Below are 15,549 nucleotides of genomic sequence, written 5' to 3'. Positions count from 1 at the left end.
CCCAGAGGTATCGAACAAGATGATCTCAAAGATCTGCTCACCTTGACCATTCCAGAATTCTCAGACAAACGTTCAGAGGTCAGTCTAGCTACCCCAGAAAGTTTCTCTGTCCCTCAGCGTCACCTTCTACTGACTCTCAAGCACCACATTGATGGAAGGACACTAACATCCTGAGCTTCTCAGAGCACTGGATATTCTAGCGTTGGCGCAGCAGCCGGGCGTGACTCACGGTTTCTGACTCCGTGCCCCCAGGTAGTCACGTGCTGGGCCTGTTCACAGGTCACCAGCAGCATTCCACAGGCCCTGGGCGTGAATGAGAATGAGGTGCTGCAGACCTGCTTACAGTCCAAAACACTACAGGGGACAAACACTGGCTGGCTTAGACCCTCCCCTTCCACTCAGCTCACTGCTTAGTGGATGCCAGTGCTGGAGGGAGGCCGGCCTCTGCCCTTGGTCTGTGTGAGCTGCCGGAAGTCACCAAGCCTCTTATAAAAATGCCAACAGAGTCATAAATCCTGCCTCTACTTACTTTTTAGGGTTGCTGTGAGGACGTTATGCACTTTTCAAAGAGCCCAAGAATTTAATGTACACTCAAGAGTGGTCTTAATTCCACACGCGTTGACAGTCCCGCCCACTGGCCAGGGCAAGCAGCTTCCTTTCATCCGAGGAGACAAGTCCCCCCTCACATGTGTACAGCCCTCTCTTCTTCACACAGCCCTTTCCTCTTCTGTGATTCTCACAAGCACCCCGTGAAGAAGACAGGGAAGTCCATCTTATCCCCACTTTATAGATGAGGAAGCCAAGGTCCAGGGAGAGTAATGCTTGATCAAGGTCACAGAACAGCTGTCTTTCCTCAAGGCAGGGACAGGGGTCGACAATTGTACTCCAGACACAGTATGAATAGAAAAACATAAAGGAAATCTATAAATTGTGAGAGCATGAGCTGTTTTAATTTTGCTTTTGCAATCACCCTACCTACCCCTGGCCACCCACTGGACTGACACTTTGGGTTTCTTTGAGGAGCGGAGGCTCTCAGACTCAGAAGTACACGAACATCCCTCAAAGGGCTTTTAAAAACTGCTGGTGCTCAGCACACCCAGGGGTCACCCCACACCAGTCAAACCTGCATCTCTGTATTGGGGAAGCTAAGTTGAGAACCATTGCTTCAGAAGGTACTTCCCTAGGAAAAATTGTGTGAGACTTCACCTAGCCAAGGCCTGACACTCCAATGGCCCTTTGTCAGTTCCAGGCCCTCTCTGGTGTTAGCTGTGTCCAACATGGATGACTGATCTCAGCCAACCCTGTTTCTCAGAGTGTGCACAAAGGTCTTTCTCTTTCATTCCCATCAGGGTGGAAAAGTATATTTTCTTCCCATACTGACTTTAATGAGGTGGGAGTTTACCAGGAAGCTCTAAGCCTTTCATAGATCAATGAGCTTGAGGCTAAAACAACCTTCCAAAGTGAAAAGTTCCCTTGGGATTCCGTGATTGGGGTTCGGTCATGTCACACGTGCTTTGACAACTTCTTCCACGATGCCTCAGGGTGCTGTGGGAATAGGCAAGAAATTTTCTTCCCGTTTACCTGATAGGAAGCAGAGAACTGGAGTGAGGGTCCAGATCACTCTAGGATTCAGTAGGGACTTCGGTCTTCAAGTCTGGACACTTAACATTTAGGTTCCAAGTATAGACTCTTTGTGACACTCCAGATCATCAAGATAAAAACATGAACTATAGTTATACGATGAAATCCCAGAATATGGAGGCTGGAAGGACCTGAAAAATGTCTATGCTAAGTATCTCTCTGATATCAAAATTATAATAAATCATAACTACCAATTACTGTACATTTACCACAAAAACGTAGTCTTGAAAAAAGTAGTCTTATCACTTTCCAGATAAAGCAAAAACGTTTTAACTGTGTAACTGTATCAGACACTGTGCTTTGGTTTACATGTATTTAATCTTTATAGCAACTCCACAAGGCAGGTATATCAAACCTATCACTGGCCCAGTCCTGGTTTGGGGGTCACATGGAACAAAGCCAGCCCCCTGGGCATCCGTCCCTTTACATACGGAAGGAAATTCTCATATACCCACCCCTAACCCATCTTCTCTTTTTTGGTTTTCCTAAGTGTGTTTCAATCTAATATCTGACTATTTATGTTTCAATGTGTCCTACCTGTTCTATGACCTTTTCTCCTTCATTTTTTTACTTATTTCATTTCCACCACTCTACCCTGTCCAACATTAGCTTGCTAATGACACATTTTTTATTATTTTGACATTTAAGATTACAACATGCATCCTTGACTTATAAAAGTCTAATATAAATGAGTAGTCTTATCACTTTCCAGATAAAGCAAAAACGTTTTAACTGTGTAACTCCATTTATTCCATCCAAATCCCATTCAGCAATATACTACGTATGTTTTAAATTCCACACTACGTTATTTTTATTGTTTATATTGAAACTGGCAAACTTTTTTGGTAAAGAGCCAAGTGGTAAATTTTTTGGTTTTCTGGATCATATATGGTCTCAATCACATATTGTTCTTTTTTTTTCATAACCCTTTAAATATGTAAAAGCCATTCTTATCTAGAGAGCCATATAAAAATAGGCTATGGGCCAAGTTGACCTATGGACCATAGTTTTCAGGCTTCTGTTTTATACGGTCAATATTATTTTGGCTTTACTTACATACTTACTCAGGTCTTTGTTCCTTCTTACATTACCATGCTTCCCTCTGGGATCATTTTTCTCTTAATATTATGAATGTGTCCTTCCACTGACTTCTGACCTCCATGGTTTCTGATAAGTTGGTCATTAATCATAATGTTGGTCTCATGTGTGTGAAAAGTTGGTTTTCTTCTGTTTTTGAGATTTTTTTTTTCTCCTTGGCTTTAGAACTACTCCTAGACACATTGATTATTACAGTTGATGTGTTTTGGCAAAATTCTCTTTGTGTTTTTCCTACCCAAGGTTTTTTTTTGTTTTTGTTTTTGTTTTTGTTTTTCCCCCAGCTTCTTTTATCTGTGGCTCAATATTTTTCATCAAATGTGGGAAATTTTCAGCCATTATCTCTTCAAATCTTTTTTCTGCCTCTTTCTCTCTCTACTTCTTCTGGGACTTAGTACCTGCATGCTCCCGCGTTTGACAGTATTCACAGATCTCTGAGGTTCTGTTTATTTTTCATTTTTCCCTTGTATTTTTAAAAATGTACTTTCTATTGGTCTTTCTTTAAGTTTACAGGTTCTTTTTTCTGCCACCTCAAGTTTGTTGCTGAGCCCATCTCATTTTTCAGTTATCGTACTTTTCAACTCTGGAATTTTCTTATATATTTATACTTATTATAAATATATTACAAATATATATAAAAGAAAATATTTATATCTCTTCTTGTAAGCCTTTAGTCTTTGTTTTTCTGTAGTTCTTTGAACATTGTTTCTTTTATTATTTGAATATGTGTATATATGTAAATATATTAGCTGCTTTGAAGACTTTGCCTGCAAAATCCAACATCTGAGCCCACTCAGAACCAGTTTCATTCACTGTTTTTGCCTTGAAAACGAGAACTCACTTTTCAGTTTCATGGCATGTCTCGTAACTTTTGGTTGAAAACTGGATATACTTGTTAAAATTTAGCAATTTTGGATTCTGTTTTATTTTTATGAGGGTTGTTGGTTTCTTTTTTAGTAATTTGCCTGAACTTAAACTCTGGAATCTGTCCTTCTCATGGTGAGCAGCTACTAAAGCCTTTGCTCAGATTTTTTATTTCTTGTGTTTATTTTCTTAGTCTAAGGAGTCACACCTGGGTCTGCATGGTTTAGTGACCGGCCAACGATTTGGAGAGAGGTTATCCTCAAACACCTAAAGTTTATAAGGCTCTGTCTATTGATGTGTGTGTAGGTTAAAAAATAAACACAAAGCTACTGCCAATTCTTCGGTTTTTCTTCACTTTAATTTTACATGGGGCTCTTGCAGGTCTTCCTAGCACAAAAATAGATGTCCAATCAGCCAGGAATATGTGAAGAGCATGTCTTAACCCTTCCTCTTTCCTGGTTTGCTCCATTAAGTATCTGATTAGTTCACTTCTATTCCAAACTGGGTACAAAACATCAGGCTAACAAAGCTGTGAATATTACACATTTATTTCCACATTAGTCCACCACTTTTCACTTATTACCGTCTAGTTTTTTCCCTCTCTCTCTTGGTTTCTGTTTATTTTATGTTGTCTCCTGGTAGTTTTTAAATTGAAAGACAGGCATCATGTATGAAAACTTAGATAAGTTCATGTTCTGGATGGTGCTATCTTCTTCCCTAGAGGCTTTATTTTGGCAGGTGGTCAGGTAGGGACTAATCAGGAATCAGATCAATTCAAAGCTGGGCTTTAGTCTTTTTAGAGGCTGGTCTACTTCAAGTTTATCCCTACTCCTAGGGCCTAGTTCTCTGAAGTACCAGCTGAAAGCCTGGTATATTTACCATGGCTCCTCCATTTTTTCTTTTTTTTTTAATTAAAAAAAAATTTTTTTTTAGACAAGGCAACCCTTGGTCAACCTCACAGATTGCAAGGATCTCGTCAGCTTACAATCCTTTATTTTTTATTTTTTATGCCTACAGCACCTGGTCTTCCTAGGTGGTCTCCCATCCAAGTACTAACCAGGCCCGACCCTGCTTAGCTTCCGAGATCAGACGGGATCAAATGGCTGCTCCTTTTTGATGGGTGCTGAACCCCAGTATTTTCCCTACCTCCATGGAGCTCTGAACAGTACATTAACCTCTTACCTGCTGATTTGTGTTATATGATTTGGCAAATGCTTCCGGGGTAAAGATAGCATCAAATATTGGGCTTCCTCTCTTCATTTCCTATCTCTCTGGCTCTTGGCCCCTCAAATTCTTGCTGCCTTTACAACTCTCAACAGATGGGGTGTCTCTGTGTATGTCTTGTGCGCGGCGTGTGTATGTGTGTGTGTGTGTGTGTGTGTGTGTGTGTGTATGTGTGTGTATAAATGCATAATAGAATGTCCACGGAGGAAAAAAAATAAGGCCTAGAAGATTCCATAACAGTCGTAGGAAAAGATGTAGGGAGCCACTGATTATCCTCAAAAACAGCCAATTTTGAGCGCCTTTAAAACCTTTTAGAACTAAGTTGGTAGATAGGAGTTCTCAACTCAGTCCCACCCCTCTAAAGAAAAATTTTAATTTTTGCTGCCATAAAATTATAATGACATCTATCTCCCTGGATTGTTTTAATGATAAAACAGCAGCACTGTTCATCAAAATTAACATATTTCAAAATTTATTTTGTGCCAGCACCGGGCTAGATTTTCTTATATTATTCGATTTAACATTTTTTAGAGTTCTGAGTATATTTGCTGTCGTAAATTTTTTTTTTTTTTTTAAACTATATATATCAGGAGACTAAAGGCTTTCTTTGAGGGGCAATTTTTTATTCCTCAGACTTGGAGCCTAGAGGATAAGAGATGCTGAATGGGACATTTCTCAAAGACCCGAGTAGAGTTGGCTTCCAGCCGCTGTATTCCTCTGTCCGAAGATCCTAGCAAAGCCCAGAGAGGGGCTGTAACCAGCCTTATAATCTAGAGGCGGACCCCAGGCTCCCATGTGGGATCCCCGGGGCCAAGGGCTATTGCCAGGAGGAGATGCCATCTTCTCATTTCACTTCGATGACCATTTTTCTAATGCAGTCGCGATTGAACACTGGTTGGCAAACAATAGCCCGTGGGCCAAATCCTGGTTTTGTATGACCTGTGAGCGAAGATTTCATTTTAGATTTATTTATTTGGATGCTTAGTTGTTCCAGCACTGTTTGCCGAATGGACCATCTTTTCTCCATTGTATGGCCTTTGTTCTTTTATCAAAGGTCACTTTGCTCTCTTTATGTGGGTCTTCTGGGCTCTCCCTTCTGTTCCGTGGATCTAGTTGTCTGTTCCTCTGCCGATACCACGCTGTCTCGATGGCTGTAGCTTCACAGGAAGTCTCGAAGTTTGGTAGAGCCAGTCCTCTGCCTCTGATCTTTCCTCCTTCTGGGCCTCACCATAAAAACGTTAAAATCAATTTGGCGATATCCACAAAAGGTTTTACATTTTTAAATAGTTGAGGAATATAAAAAGATTGTTTCTTGACATGTAAAAACTATGTGAAATTCAAATTTTAGTCTCCACGGATAACGTTAATTTGTTTGCACATCGTCTACTGGCGCTTTCACTACAGCAGCAGAGCCGAGAAGTTGTGGAAGAAACCGTACGGTCTGCAAAACACATTGACTCTCTGGCCCTTTACAGAAAGAGTTTGCTGATCCCTGGTCTAGATCTTAGGCTGTGACTTAGCTTATTGCTTATAAGCGCAGCCCATGGAGCCAAAACACCTGTTTTCAAATCCTGCCATCACCATTTGCTGTGTCACCTTAAAAATGTCATTTAACCTTGCTGGGCCCTTATCCATAAAATGGAGATAATAATATTTATCTCATAGAGTTGTTAAGATTCAAGAAATTATGTCATGTAAGTGCTTAGAACAGTGCCTGGCACATAGAAGTTGCCTATATGTGTTGGCTACCATATACGTTTTTATCCTGGCTTAAAAAGAATATTACCAAAATAGTCTCAAATCTCTGCCCTTCTAATTCATCTAACACACTACTCTCAGAGTGATGGATGACCAGCTTAAAACACACCTCCACACTCGCCTCTTCAAAAACTGCTCATGGCTTCCTGCTGCTCATGGAGCTGGCACTGGCAGCTCCACAGCCCAGCTGCTGTCTGTGCAGCCTTGCCTGCTCTCCCCTCATCTCCCCTGCCCCCCAGTTACAAACCCCGTGCTCCAGCCTTTCCAGGGCTCTGTATTTGTCCACACCTCTGCGCCTTCCCATCACATAGCTCATTCTGCCCAGAAAGCTTTCTTCTGGGAATCTCAAAAGGGTCACTGAGATCTGGGGGCAGGTTATAGCTATCTTTCCTGTTACAAGCTCCAGTGTGGAAATCAGTGCCAGATTTCCCAGTGGGGATGAACTGGAAACATACTCTTGCTCCTCCTGAAACACCAGAGAAATTCTTTTTAGGGTAAAAAAGTAAAGCTGCAGATAAAGGCAGGGGTGGAAAATACATCGAGCCCTCTCCCCCACGTCAAGCCTCTCTTTGGCTTTGCCTAATGTTGTTTGGGGGTTCTCACATGGTATGCCCTTAACAAGGAGAGTGCGCCTGGGCAGAGAACTGGGCGGGGAGAAGTCAAAGGAAGCAAGGGACCTGGATCTCTGATTACGCATCAGTACCATAAATGTATCACGAAGCTGTTTAAATAAATAAGCATCAAGATTATGAAATGACATGAAAAATGCTCATGATACAACATTAAAGGGAGCTTGCAGGATACAAAATCACATACACATTAATAACAACTGAATGAAAAGTTTACCTGATGGTGGACACGAAAGTGTCAACAAAGGGAATCACTTTTGGTTGTAGGGATAGAGGCACCATGGGTGACTTTTTTTGTTGTTGTTCCTTTATTGAGAGTGCTGTTCATTGTACTATACTATTATTTGCATATTTAAAAGGTTAAAGGTTTTATGGGAAAATTCACCAACTTGTACACTTAAAACGAGTCTTTTTATTGCATGTAAGTTATGTTTTTAAAAAGTTTAAAAAAAATTGTTTTAAAAGACTGACCCAAAGTAAGCTGGGGTGAGGACAGTGTTTCTACAGTCTCCCTACCTGCCTTTCTCCTGCTTCAGCTACTTTCAGCAAGACCCTTCAAGACAGCCCGTCCAGCCGCTATGTGCAGACATGGCTATGGAAGCCCCATGATTAGCCCTTCTCCTAAGCTCACATCACCCTTCAGACTATCCTAGAATGTCCTCTGCCTTCCCTGCTTTGCCCTGGCTCCCCAAACAACAGCAGCCATTAACATTACCATCCCCTAGAGTTCTGCCGTTTGCTAGGGAACCAACCGGTAAAGGAATCTGTGATGGTGAGCCTGTGCATGGTGTGGGGTTATTGCTGACCCCTCCCAGGTAACACTTTTGCTTTCCAACCTGGGGATTCTGCCTTAATGGGCTGCATTCATGGAAGCACAGTGTTCCAAACAATGGAGGTGATTGTTGGAGGAATGGAATTAAGACTCTCCTAACACAAGAGGTGTTACTAAGGTGAGCATGTAGGTGTAGGCTGGCAGCAAGGCCACGAAAGGTGCAAATTTGAGTTCTCATTAATTTTTGAATTCCAGCTAAATGACCTATTTTTGCTTTCTTCCAGGGACTACCCAGGCCAATACCTCTCCTGAAGAGAACACATTGGAAAATCAGCTATGGACTGAAGTAAGGGCTTTGTCCTCCTAAGAGGTGTTGGAGGGTGAGACGGTCCCTTCCAGGGAACAAATCCAGGTTTTCATGCAAGTTGGCAGGACCCTTCCTGAGGCCTTGAGGGAATGGGCTGGATGAGATTCTTCCCCCAGGAGAGCCTGGCTGCCTGGCAGAGCAGAGATGGCCCAAGTGTGTCTCCTGGAATTGGGGGCTCATCATTCCTGCAGACTAAGTGGGTGGTTCCCAGAAGTGTCTAGAAAAAATTATAAATGGGCTTGTTATCTCTATGAACCTTGAAGCAGATGCTGTGAGCTATCTAAAGGCATCTGGATAAGGACTTCCCAGAATATCCATAAGATAAGAGTTGAGAATAAATGCCTTATCTCTTACCGTAAGCAGTAACCCAGGAGAAATTAACTTATATTTTCCTGTGATAGTGAGATGTGGTCAAGGAACTCATTTACTGTGTGTTGTCCCCTGTTGGAGTATAATAAGTCCTCAGTTAACCTCATCAATAGGTTCTGTGGTGACCTGTAATAAAACCAGTTTTACTATAGACTAATTGATATAAACAAGAATTAAGTTCCTACAGCATCTCATCAATTTTATAATGAAACATCATTGAACAAAATGACATTATTCGAACACCTGCTTATTTCCTCTTCTTCTCTCAATTCTGGAAAGGAAACATGATCTCCTTCCCCAAAGCCTTCCATGTCGCTCACAGAAGCAGGAGCAGCTTTGGACTCCTGTAGCATCTGAGAAGGCCCGAGGGTCTTGAGAACCCAAGCACTGGTCACCCAGTCCCTCCTCTGCCTCTAGGCTTAAGACATGCCAATTTGATGGAGACACAAGAATCTCCAGTTTCAAGTTTACCCAGTTTCCAGCCACATATACACATAATGTCTTTTGTGTAAATAATCAAATTAAAAGAGAGAAAGTAGATAATACAAACGAATGGAATAGCATAGATGGACTTTTTAAAAAATCTCTTAGTCTAAGTATACTGGGTCTCTCCTTAATGTGCATAATTTAAAATGTACTATTTTACTCATTTCTGAATATACATGTTAGTGGCATTAAGGACATTCACATTGTTGTGCAAGCATCATTACTGTCTGTCTCCAGAACTTTGTCATCACCCCAAGAATTGATTTTTCTTCTCCTTTCTCATCCTCCCTCCTTTTCTATCCCACTGTTCAGAGGCATTCTTACCTGCCACCTGCTAAAACATTGTGAAAAGACGCATGGCCTCTTTTACTAGGTGACCTCGGTTTAGAAGAACATGACTACGGACAGTTTTGTGCCTGGACTTTGAGCCTAGCTAGAGCACTTACACCAAACTTTCGGGACCTGCAATATATCCATAGGAGGCAGTTGATGTTTCCCATATTTGGTTTCAGTTGCAGATCCTGGAAGGTTTTCCTTTCCTGTGCAACCTGGAGACATCAGGATCCAACGTGTCTTCTAAGTCAGGTATGTGACCCCCCAAGCCATACCCAGGAAGGCTGGAATCCTCTCTCCGGTGTGGCCAGTAGGGGCTCCAGCCCTACTTCTGTTGTGGTGCGATCAATTCTAAGATCCACGGAGCCAGTTGAGATGAATTATGAGCCTTTACTAGCCTGCCGGCGACTGACTCTCTACCACACAGGGTTCGAGGAGATCAGCCCCGAGCTCCCAAAAGAGGCAGCTTATAAAGCCTAGAGCCACACCCTGGTTTAACATCAAACAAGCAAACAGATTACAGAAGCAGAAGTTGGCTGTTAGCATATCTTTGCCCAGAACCACACCCTTAACATTCCCCACTGTTTTTTTAGGGGAATTCAAATCATTGATTCCTGCCTACACCCTTTTTGACATAAGTAGTTAACAGTAGGTCTAATCCTCTCTTATTCTGTCAGGTTTCACCTAAAAGCCATACAAAGACCCCCTTACTTTAGGAGGAAGAGAATTAAGATGGTTCAGACTGGTATGGTAAATCCAATGACGGCGTCCAGCTACCTTGACCGTGGTGGATGTTGTGAGGATGACAGGGAAAGGTCCGTCCCAGCAGAGCTCAACAGAAGCAGGCTGTATACCTTTTTCACCCAGATCCAATCGCCTGGAGCATGGCTGTGTGGCTGGACTGAATGCTGAGCGGTTGTTCTGGTGGTGGAGACCAATTGGCGGGTCTCCTGCCGTGCGAGATAGAGGGCCTGCAAGGACTTAAGCAGTGAAAAATTATGAACTTCTGTTAGCTTTTCTTCCCCTAACTTGGGGAGGAGAGGTGGGGGCCTTCCAAACATTATTTCATAAGGCGTGATGCCCTTACGATAGGGTGTGCACCGTGCCCTTAACAGGGCAAAGGAGAGGAGACTCACCCAGTTTTCGCCAGTTTCCAGCTTGAACTTAGTTAGGGTTTCTTTCAAGGTTCTATTCATTCTTTCTACTTGCCCTGAACTCTGCAGCCTATAAATGCAATGCAATTTCCAATTGATCCCTAACACCTTTGCTAGAGATTGGCTGGTCTGGGCAATGAACGCTGGGCCATTGTCAGACCCCAACGTTATGGACAGGCCAAATCGAGGCACTATTTCTGAGACTAATTTCTTTGCTACTACCTGAGCGGTCTCCTGCTTAGTGGGGAAGGCTTCAGTCCATCCTGAGAAAGTGTCAATGAACACAAGCAAGTACTTGAATCCGAAAGTTCCCGGGCTGACCTCAGTGAAATCCAACTCCCAATGTTCCCCCGATGCCTGTCCACGAAGCCTCGTCCCTTGTTGTATTTCCTTGGAGGGCTCTGGATTCACTTGTGCGCAGATGTGGCACCGGGCCGATACCTGCTTGGCCATTCGTTGCAGCCCCGGAATGTAATAGTCTCTTTTCAACAGTTCAATCAACTTGGTCCCTCCCAAGTGAGTGCTCTGGTGAACCTGGGTTATGAGGTCTCAGCTCAAGGCCTCAGATACTACAATGCGGCTGTCTGGGAGCCTAACCCACCCAGTAGATTCTTCTTTGCCTCCCAGCTTGTTGCATAGTTCAACTTCCCCTGAAGTGTAGGTAGGGGTGTCCATTAGCACCCTGGGCGGTAGGGCCTGCAGAATGTCAATTGGCCCCACTGGTTTTGGGGCAGCCTCCTTTCCTGTCTGATCAGCGAAGGAGTTGCCTTGTGCTACCTCTGAGCCCGAGTTCTGGTGCCCTGGGCAATGAATGATTGCAACTTTCTTTGGCAGCCAAATTGCTTCTAGAAGGGCTAGTATTTCTTAATTTCTTTTCCTCCCAAAATCAGTAGCCCCCTTTCCTTATATAATGCCCCATGTACATGTGCCGTGGCAAAGGCATACCTGCTGTTCGTGTAGATGTTAACAGTCTTGTTTTCACCCCACCGCAGAGCTTGAGTCACTGCTACTAGTTCAGCCCGCAGAGATGAAGTTCCATGGCTTAGGGCTGGTGCCCAGATGACAGTTTCAGTGGTAACCACTGCAGCCCCAGCATACCTGACTCCTTCTTAGATGAAGCTTCTTCCATCCGTAAATAGAGTAGTGTCCGGATTCGGCCAAGGGCTGTCTGTCAGGTCCGGTCTGGTGCAGGTGACGTTCTCTAGGACTTCAAGGCAGTCATGCAGGGGTTGGCGAGGGTCATCGTCAGGCAGTAGGGTAGCTGGGTTGAGTGCGGCAGTTTTCGGGAACTGTAGGTGATGTGGGTTGAGAAGCAGGACCTGATACTGGGTGCTTCAAGCATTGGAAATCCACCGGTCCGGTGGACTGCGAAGCACTGACTCAACTGCGTGTGGGGCGATGATCTGGAGGGTCTGCCCTAGTGTCAATTTTAGGGCTTCCTTAGTGAGGATTGCAGTGGCAGTGATTGCCCTCAGACAGTTAGGCCATCCTGCTGCCACATGGTCCAATCTTTTGGAGAGGTATGCAACTGGTCGCTTCCAGGGTCCTAGGGTCTGTGTCAGGACCCCTTTCGCGATTCCCCGCACCTCAGTAACAAAGAGCTGGAATGGCTTTTCCAGGTTAGGCAGGGCTAATGCAGGGGCTGTGGTCAGGGCTGCCTTCGGGGCTTCAAATGCCTTCCTTTCTTCCTTTCCCCAGGCTAGGTTCTCTCCTTTCCCTCTGGTACTAGTGTACAGGGGCTTAGCTATTTCTGTGAACCCCAGAATCCAAAGCCTGCAGTAACCCACTGCTCCCAGGAACTCCTGAACCTGTCGCTTGGTGCATGGCTGAGGTATCCTCACAATAGCCTCGATCCGACTAGAGGACAGAGTCCTTTTTCCTTTCTGTAGATTGTACCCTAGGTACGTTGCCTGGGGAGTGCAAAGTTGAGCCTTCTTAGCAGATACCCGATACCCATTCTTGTCTAACTCCTGGAGTAGGTCCTCAGTAGCCTGTTTACACTCTAATTCTGTTTCAGTCCCTAGCAAAAGATCATCAACATATTGTAGAATTACTACCTCAGGGTGCCTCTGGCGGAATTCGACTAAGTCCTGACTTAGGGCTTCATCGAACAGGGTTGGGGAGTTCTTGAAGCCCTGAGGCAGTCGAGTTCAAGTCAACTGTCCTGAGTAAAGTCTGTCTGGGTCTTCCCATTCAAAAGCAAAGACGGGCTGGCTAGCCTTGGCCAGCGGCAGAGTAAAGGAGGCATCCTTCAGATCTAGGACAGTATATACTTGATGACTCCGGGGTAGTTGGCTAAGAAGAGTGTAAGGGTTGGGGACCATCGGGTGGATGGTCTCAACTTGCTTATTAACCTCCCTGAGATCCTGGACAGGCCGGTAGTCATGGGTGCCGGGCTTCTCTACTGGGAGCAAGGGAGTGTCCCAGGGGGAGTGGCAGGGAACTAAGATTCCTGCCTCCCTCGACCTTCGAATATGGACAGCAATACCCGCTCGGGCCTTCTGACTGACAGGGTATTGACGTACCCGGGCTGCAGTAGCTGAGCTGGACAGAGTCACTATAATAGGAGGATGACGTGCTGCCAGACCGAGGGGATTTGCCTCTGCCCAGACACCAGGAAACTTTTGTTGGAATTCAGTTAACAGGGGGTTTTTAGGCAAGACCCCTGGCGAGTTTGCTAGAGGCTCCTCTAGCAAAGGTATTCCTCAGACAATGGGCAAGTGAGTAGAATGGCCGGTGGGCCTGACCCGACAGTTCAGTATGCCCTTCCTTGAAGGAGATTGTGGCCTGTAACTTCTGTAGCAAGTCTCTACCCAGCAGTGGGTACGGGCATTCCGGCATAACTAGAAATGAATGGGTAATCGTTCCTTTTCCGAGATCTGTTATCCTGGTTTGGGTCCAAGGGTAAGATTTCCCTTGTCCAGTGGCCCCTTGTATGTGTCTTTTCCCTTGAGAGTGGGCCCTGGGCGCTCTGTAGGACAGAGTAGGTAGCTCCTGTGTCCACCAAGAAGTTCACAGGCTTGCCCTCGACTTGTAAAGTTACCCTGGGCTCCCAGGGGCTCATAATGTAAGAGGCCTGACCTCCTCATTCTGTGTCCTCGAAGAGGATGAGGGAGGCCTTCTTTTGGGGGGCTCGTCCTTTTTCAGGGCACTCATTCTTCCAATGTCCCTTTTCCTTGCAATATGCACATTGGTCCTTCTCTAACCCGACTCTCCTGGGTCCATTGTTCGCCCTGGGTGCCTGTTCTCGGCCTCTGCCTTTTCCTGGCAGTCCCTTTGGCTGGGCTCCTTGCATGGTTGCAAGCAGGACCTTGCTCATCTTCTTGGTCTGTGCTATATCTACCTCATCTTTATTGTTGAATACTCGTTGGGCTATCTCGACCAGCTCAGACAGGCTCTTTCCTTCAAACCCTTCCATCCTCTGCAGTTTCTTTCTAATATCTGGGGCTGACTGACTGACAAAAGCTAAATTCACAGCCCTCCTATTATCAGGGTCCTCTGGGTCAATAGGGGTATATAAGCAGTACGACTCTAAAAGTCGTTCCAGGAACGCCACCGGTGATTCATCCTTAGCTTGGATGACCTCGCTTACCTTAGATAAGTTAGTGGGTCGTCGGGTGGCAGACCGGAGGCCCTGGAGCAGAAGCTGGCGATCCCGTTGGAGAGCCTCCTTATCTTGGTTGGTGTTGGGGTCCCAAGGCAGACGGGTGTTCGGGAGAACATGTTGGACGCAGGTCGGATCGGTGGAAGGCTGCCCGTTGGGCTCTAATACCGCTTTTGCAGCCTCCCTCAGGATCTGCTCCTGCTCCTCTGAGGTAAACAGGACCTGGAGGAGTTGCTGACAATCGTCCCGGGTCAGCTGGTGGGTAAAGAAAATAGTCTCTAGGAGAGAAGTTAATCCCTGGGGTTTCTCTGAGAATGAGGGGTTCTGGTGTTTCCAATTGTACAGATCACTGGTGGAGAAAGGAACATAGACCATGAATGGCCTCTGGGTTTCTCCCCCAACTAGGGGAGCCAGTTGCCGGAGTGGGGCCAGGACTGCTGCCTGGTTCGACGAGTCAGGGACAGGATCAGGGTCTTGTGGGGGCCGGTACACAACCCTAGTGCGGGTGTGGGGAGGACTCTGGAGTCCTCCCTGTTAGATGGAGGACTGTCTCCCTGTTAGATGGAGACAGGAACGGGTCACGAGGGGAGTAAGGGGGAGGATTAGTGATCTCAGGGTCCTCAGGGGGTGCCTGTAAGAGAGGGCAAAGAGAGTTAGGTGTCTGTCCAGATGGTTTCTCTTTTGGCCTCTTTGGTATGGAGAGAAGGACAGACTTGGGAGTCGCCTTTGACTCTTGGCCACAGCGTCAGTCCTTCAAGTGCTTGGGGGCATCAGAAACAATATCGATCCACACATCGATATGTGGAGCCTGATCAGGGTGGCCAGGATTTCTGTAGATAATACCCCGCACCTGAAAGGCTGTTTGCAGGTCGAGTGACCCCTCTGATGGCCACCCTGTTCCAAATGTGGGCCAATCTCACTGGCAGAACCTCTGAAGGTCAAAGGGAGTGACACTAGCTCCGTAGGCTTGGGCTTGTCTCCTGAAATCCTTAAAATGGTTAAGGAGGCACTGAAGGAGGGTAGGACGATTCGAGGAAGAAGCCTGACCCATGTTAGTAAAAACAGGCAAGATCCCCACAAAAGCCAAAGAAGCCAGGGCTAAGATCAGCCCCTGACCTAGCGTCCAGTCGGACGGGGCCACAGAGGCCGGACCTAAGGAAAGAATTAAAATACCACACATCAATATATGGAGTAAACTTATGAAGACCAAGGCAATAGGAGGGTAACAGTACATTCGACCAGTCCAGACAGAC

The 15,549-nt window shown here is 45.4% G+C and overlaps 1 protein-coding gene across 2 annotated transcripts in view; it reads left to right on the top strand.

Annotated features, from left to right (window-relative positions):
* Positions 1–15,549, top strand: part of PLB1 (phospholipase B1) — a 147,814-nt gene that overhangs the window by 33,226 nt on the left and 99,039 nt on the right. The window contains exons 3-4 of one of the 2 annotated variants that reach the window (XM_039887494.1): positions 8,268–8,329; positions 9,718–9,790. In XM_039887494.1, coding sequence (XP_039743428.1) covers positions 8,268–8,329; positions 9,718–9,790 — 135 coding nt within the window. The remainder of the gene's footprint in view (positions 1–8,267; positions 8,330–9,717; positions 9,791–15,549) is intronic. The other variant, XM_039887495.1, reaches the window with a different exon arrangement.

This window comes from Pteropus medius, unplaced genomic scaffold (assembly GCF_902729225.1).
Source record: "Pteropus medius unplaced genomic scaffold, Ma_sr-lr_union100, whole genome shotgun sequence".
Lineage (NCBI taxonomy): Eukaryota > Metazoa > Chordata > Mammalia > Chiroptera > Pteropodidae > Pteropus > Pteropus medius.
This window is presented reverse-complemented; position numbering and strand designations above follow the sequence as displayed.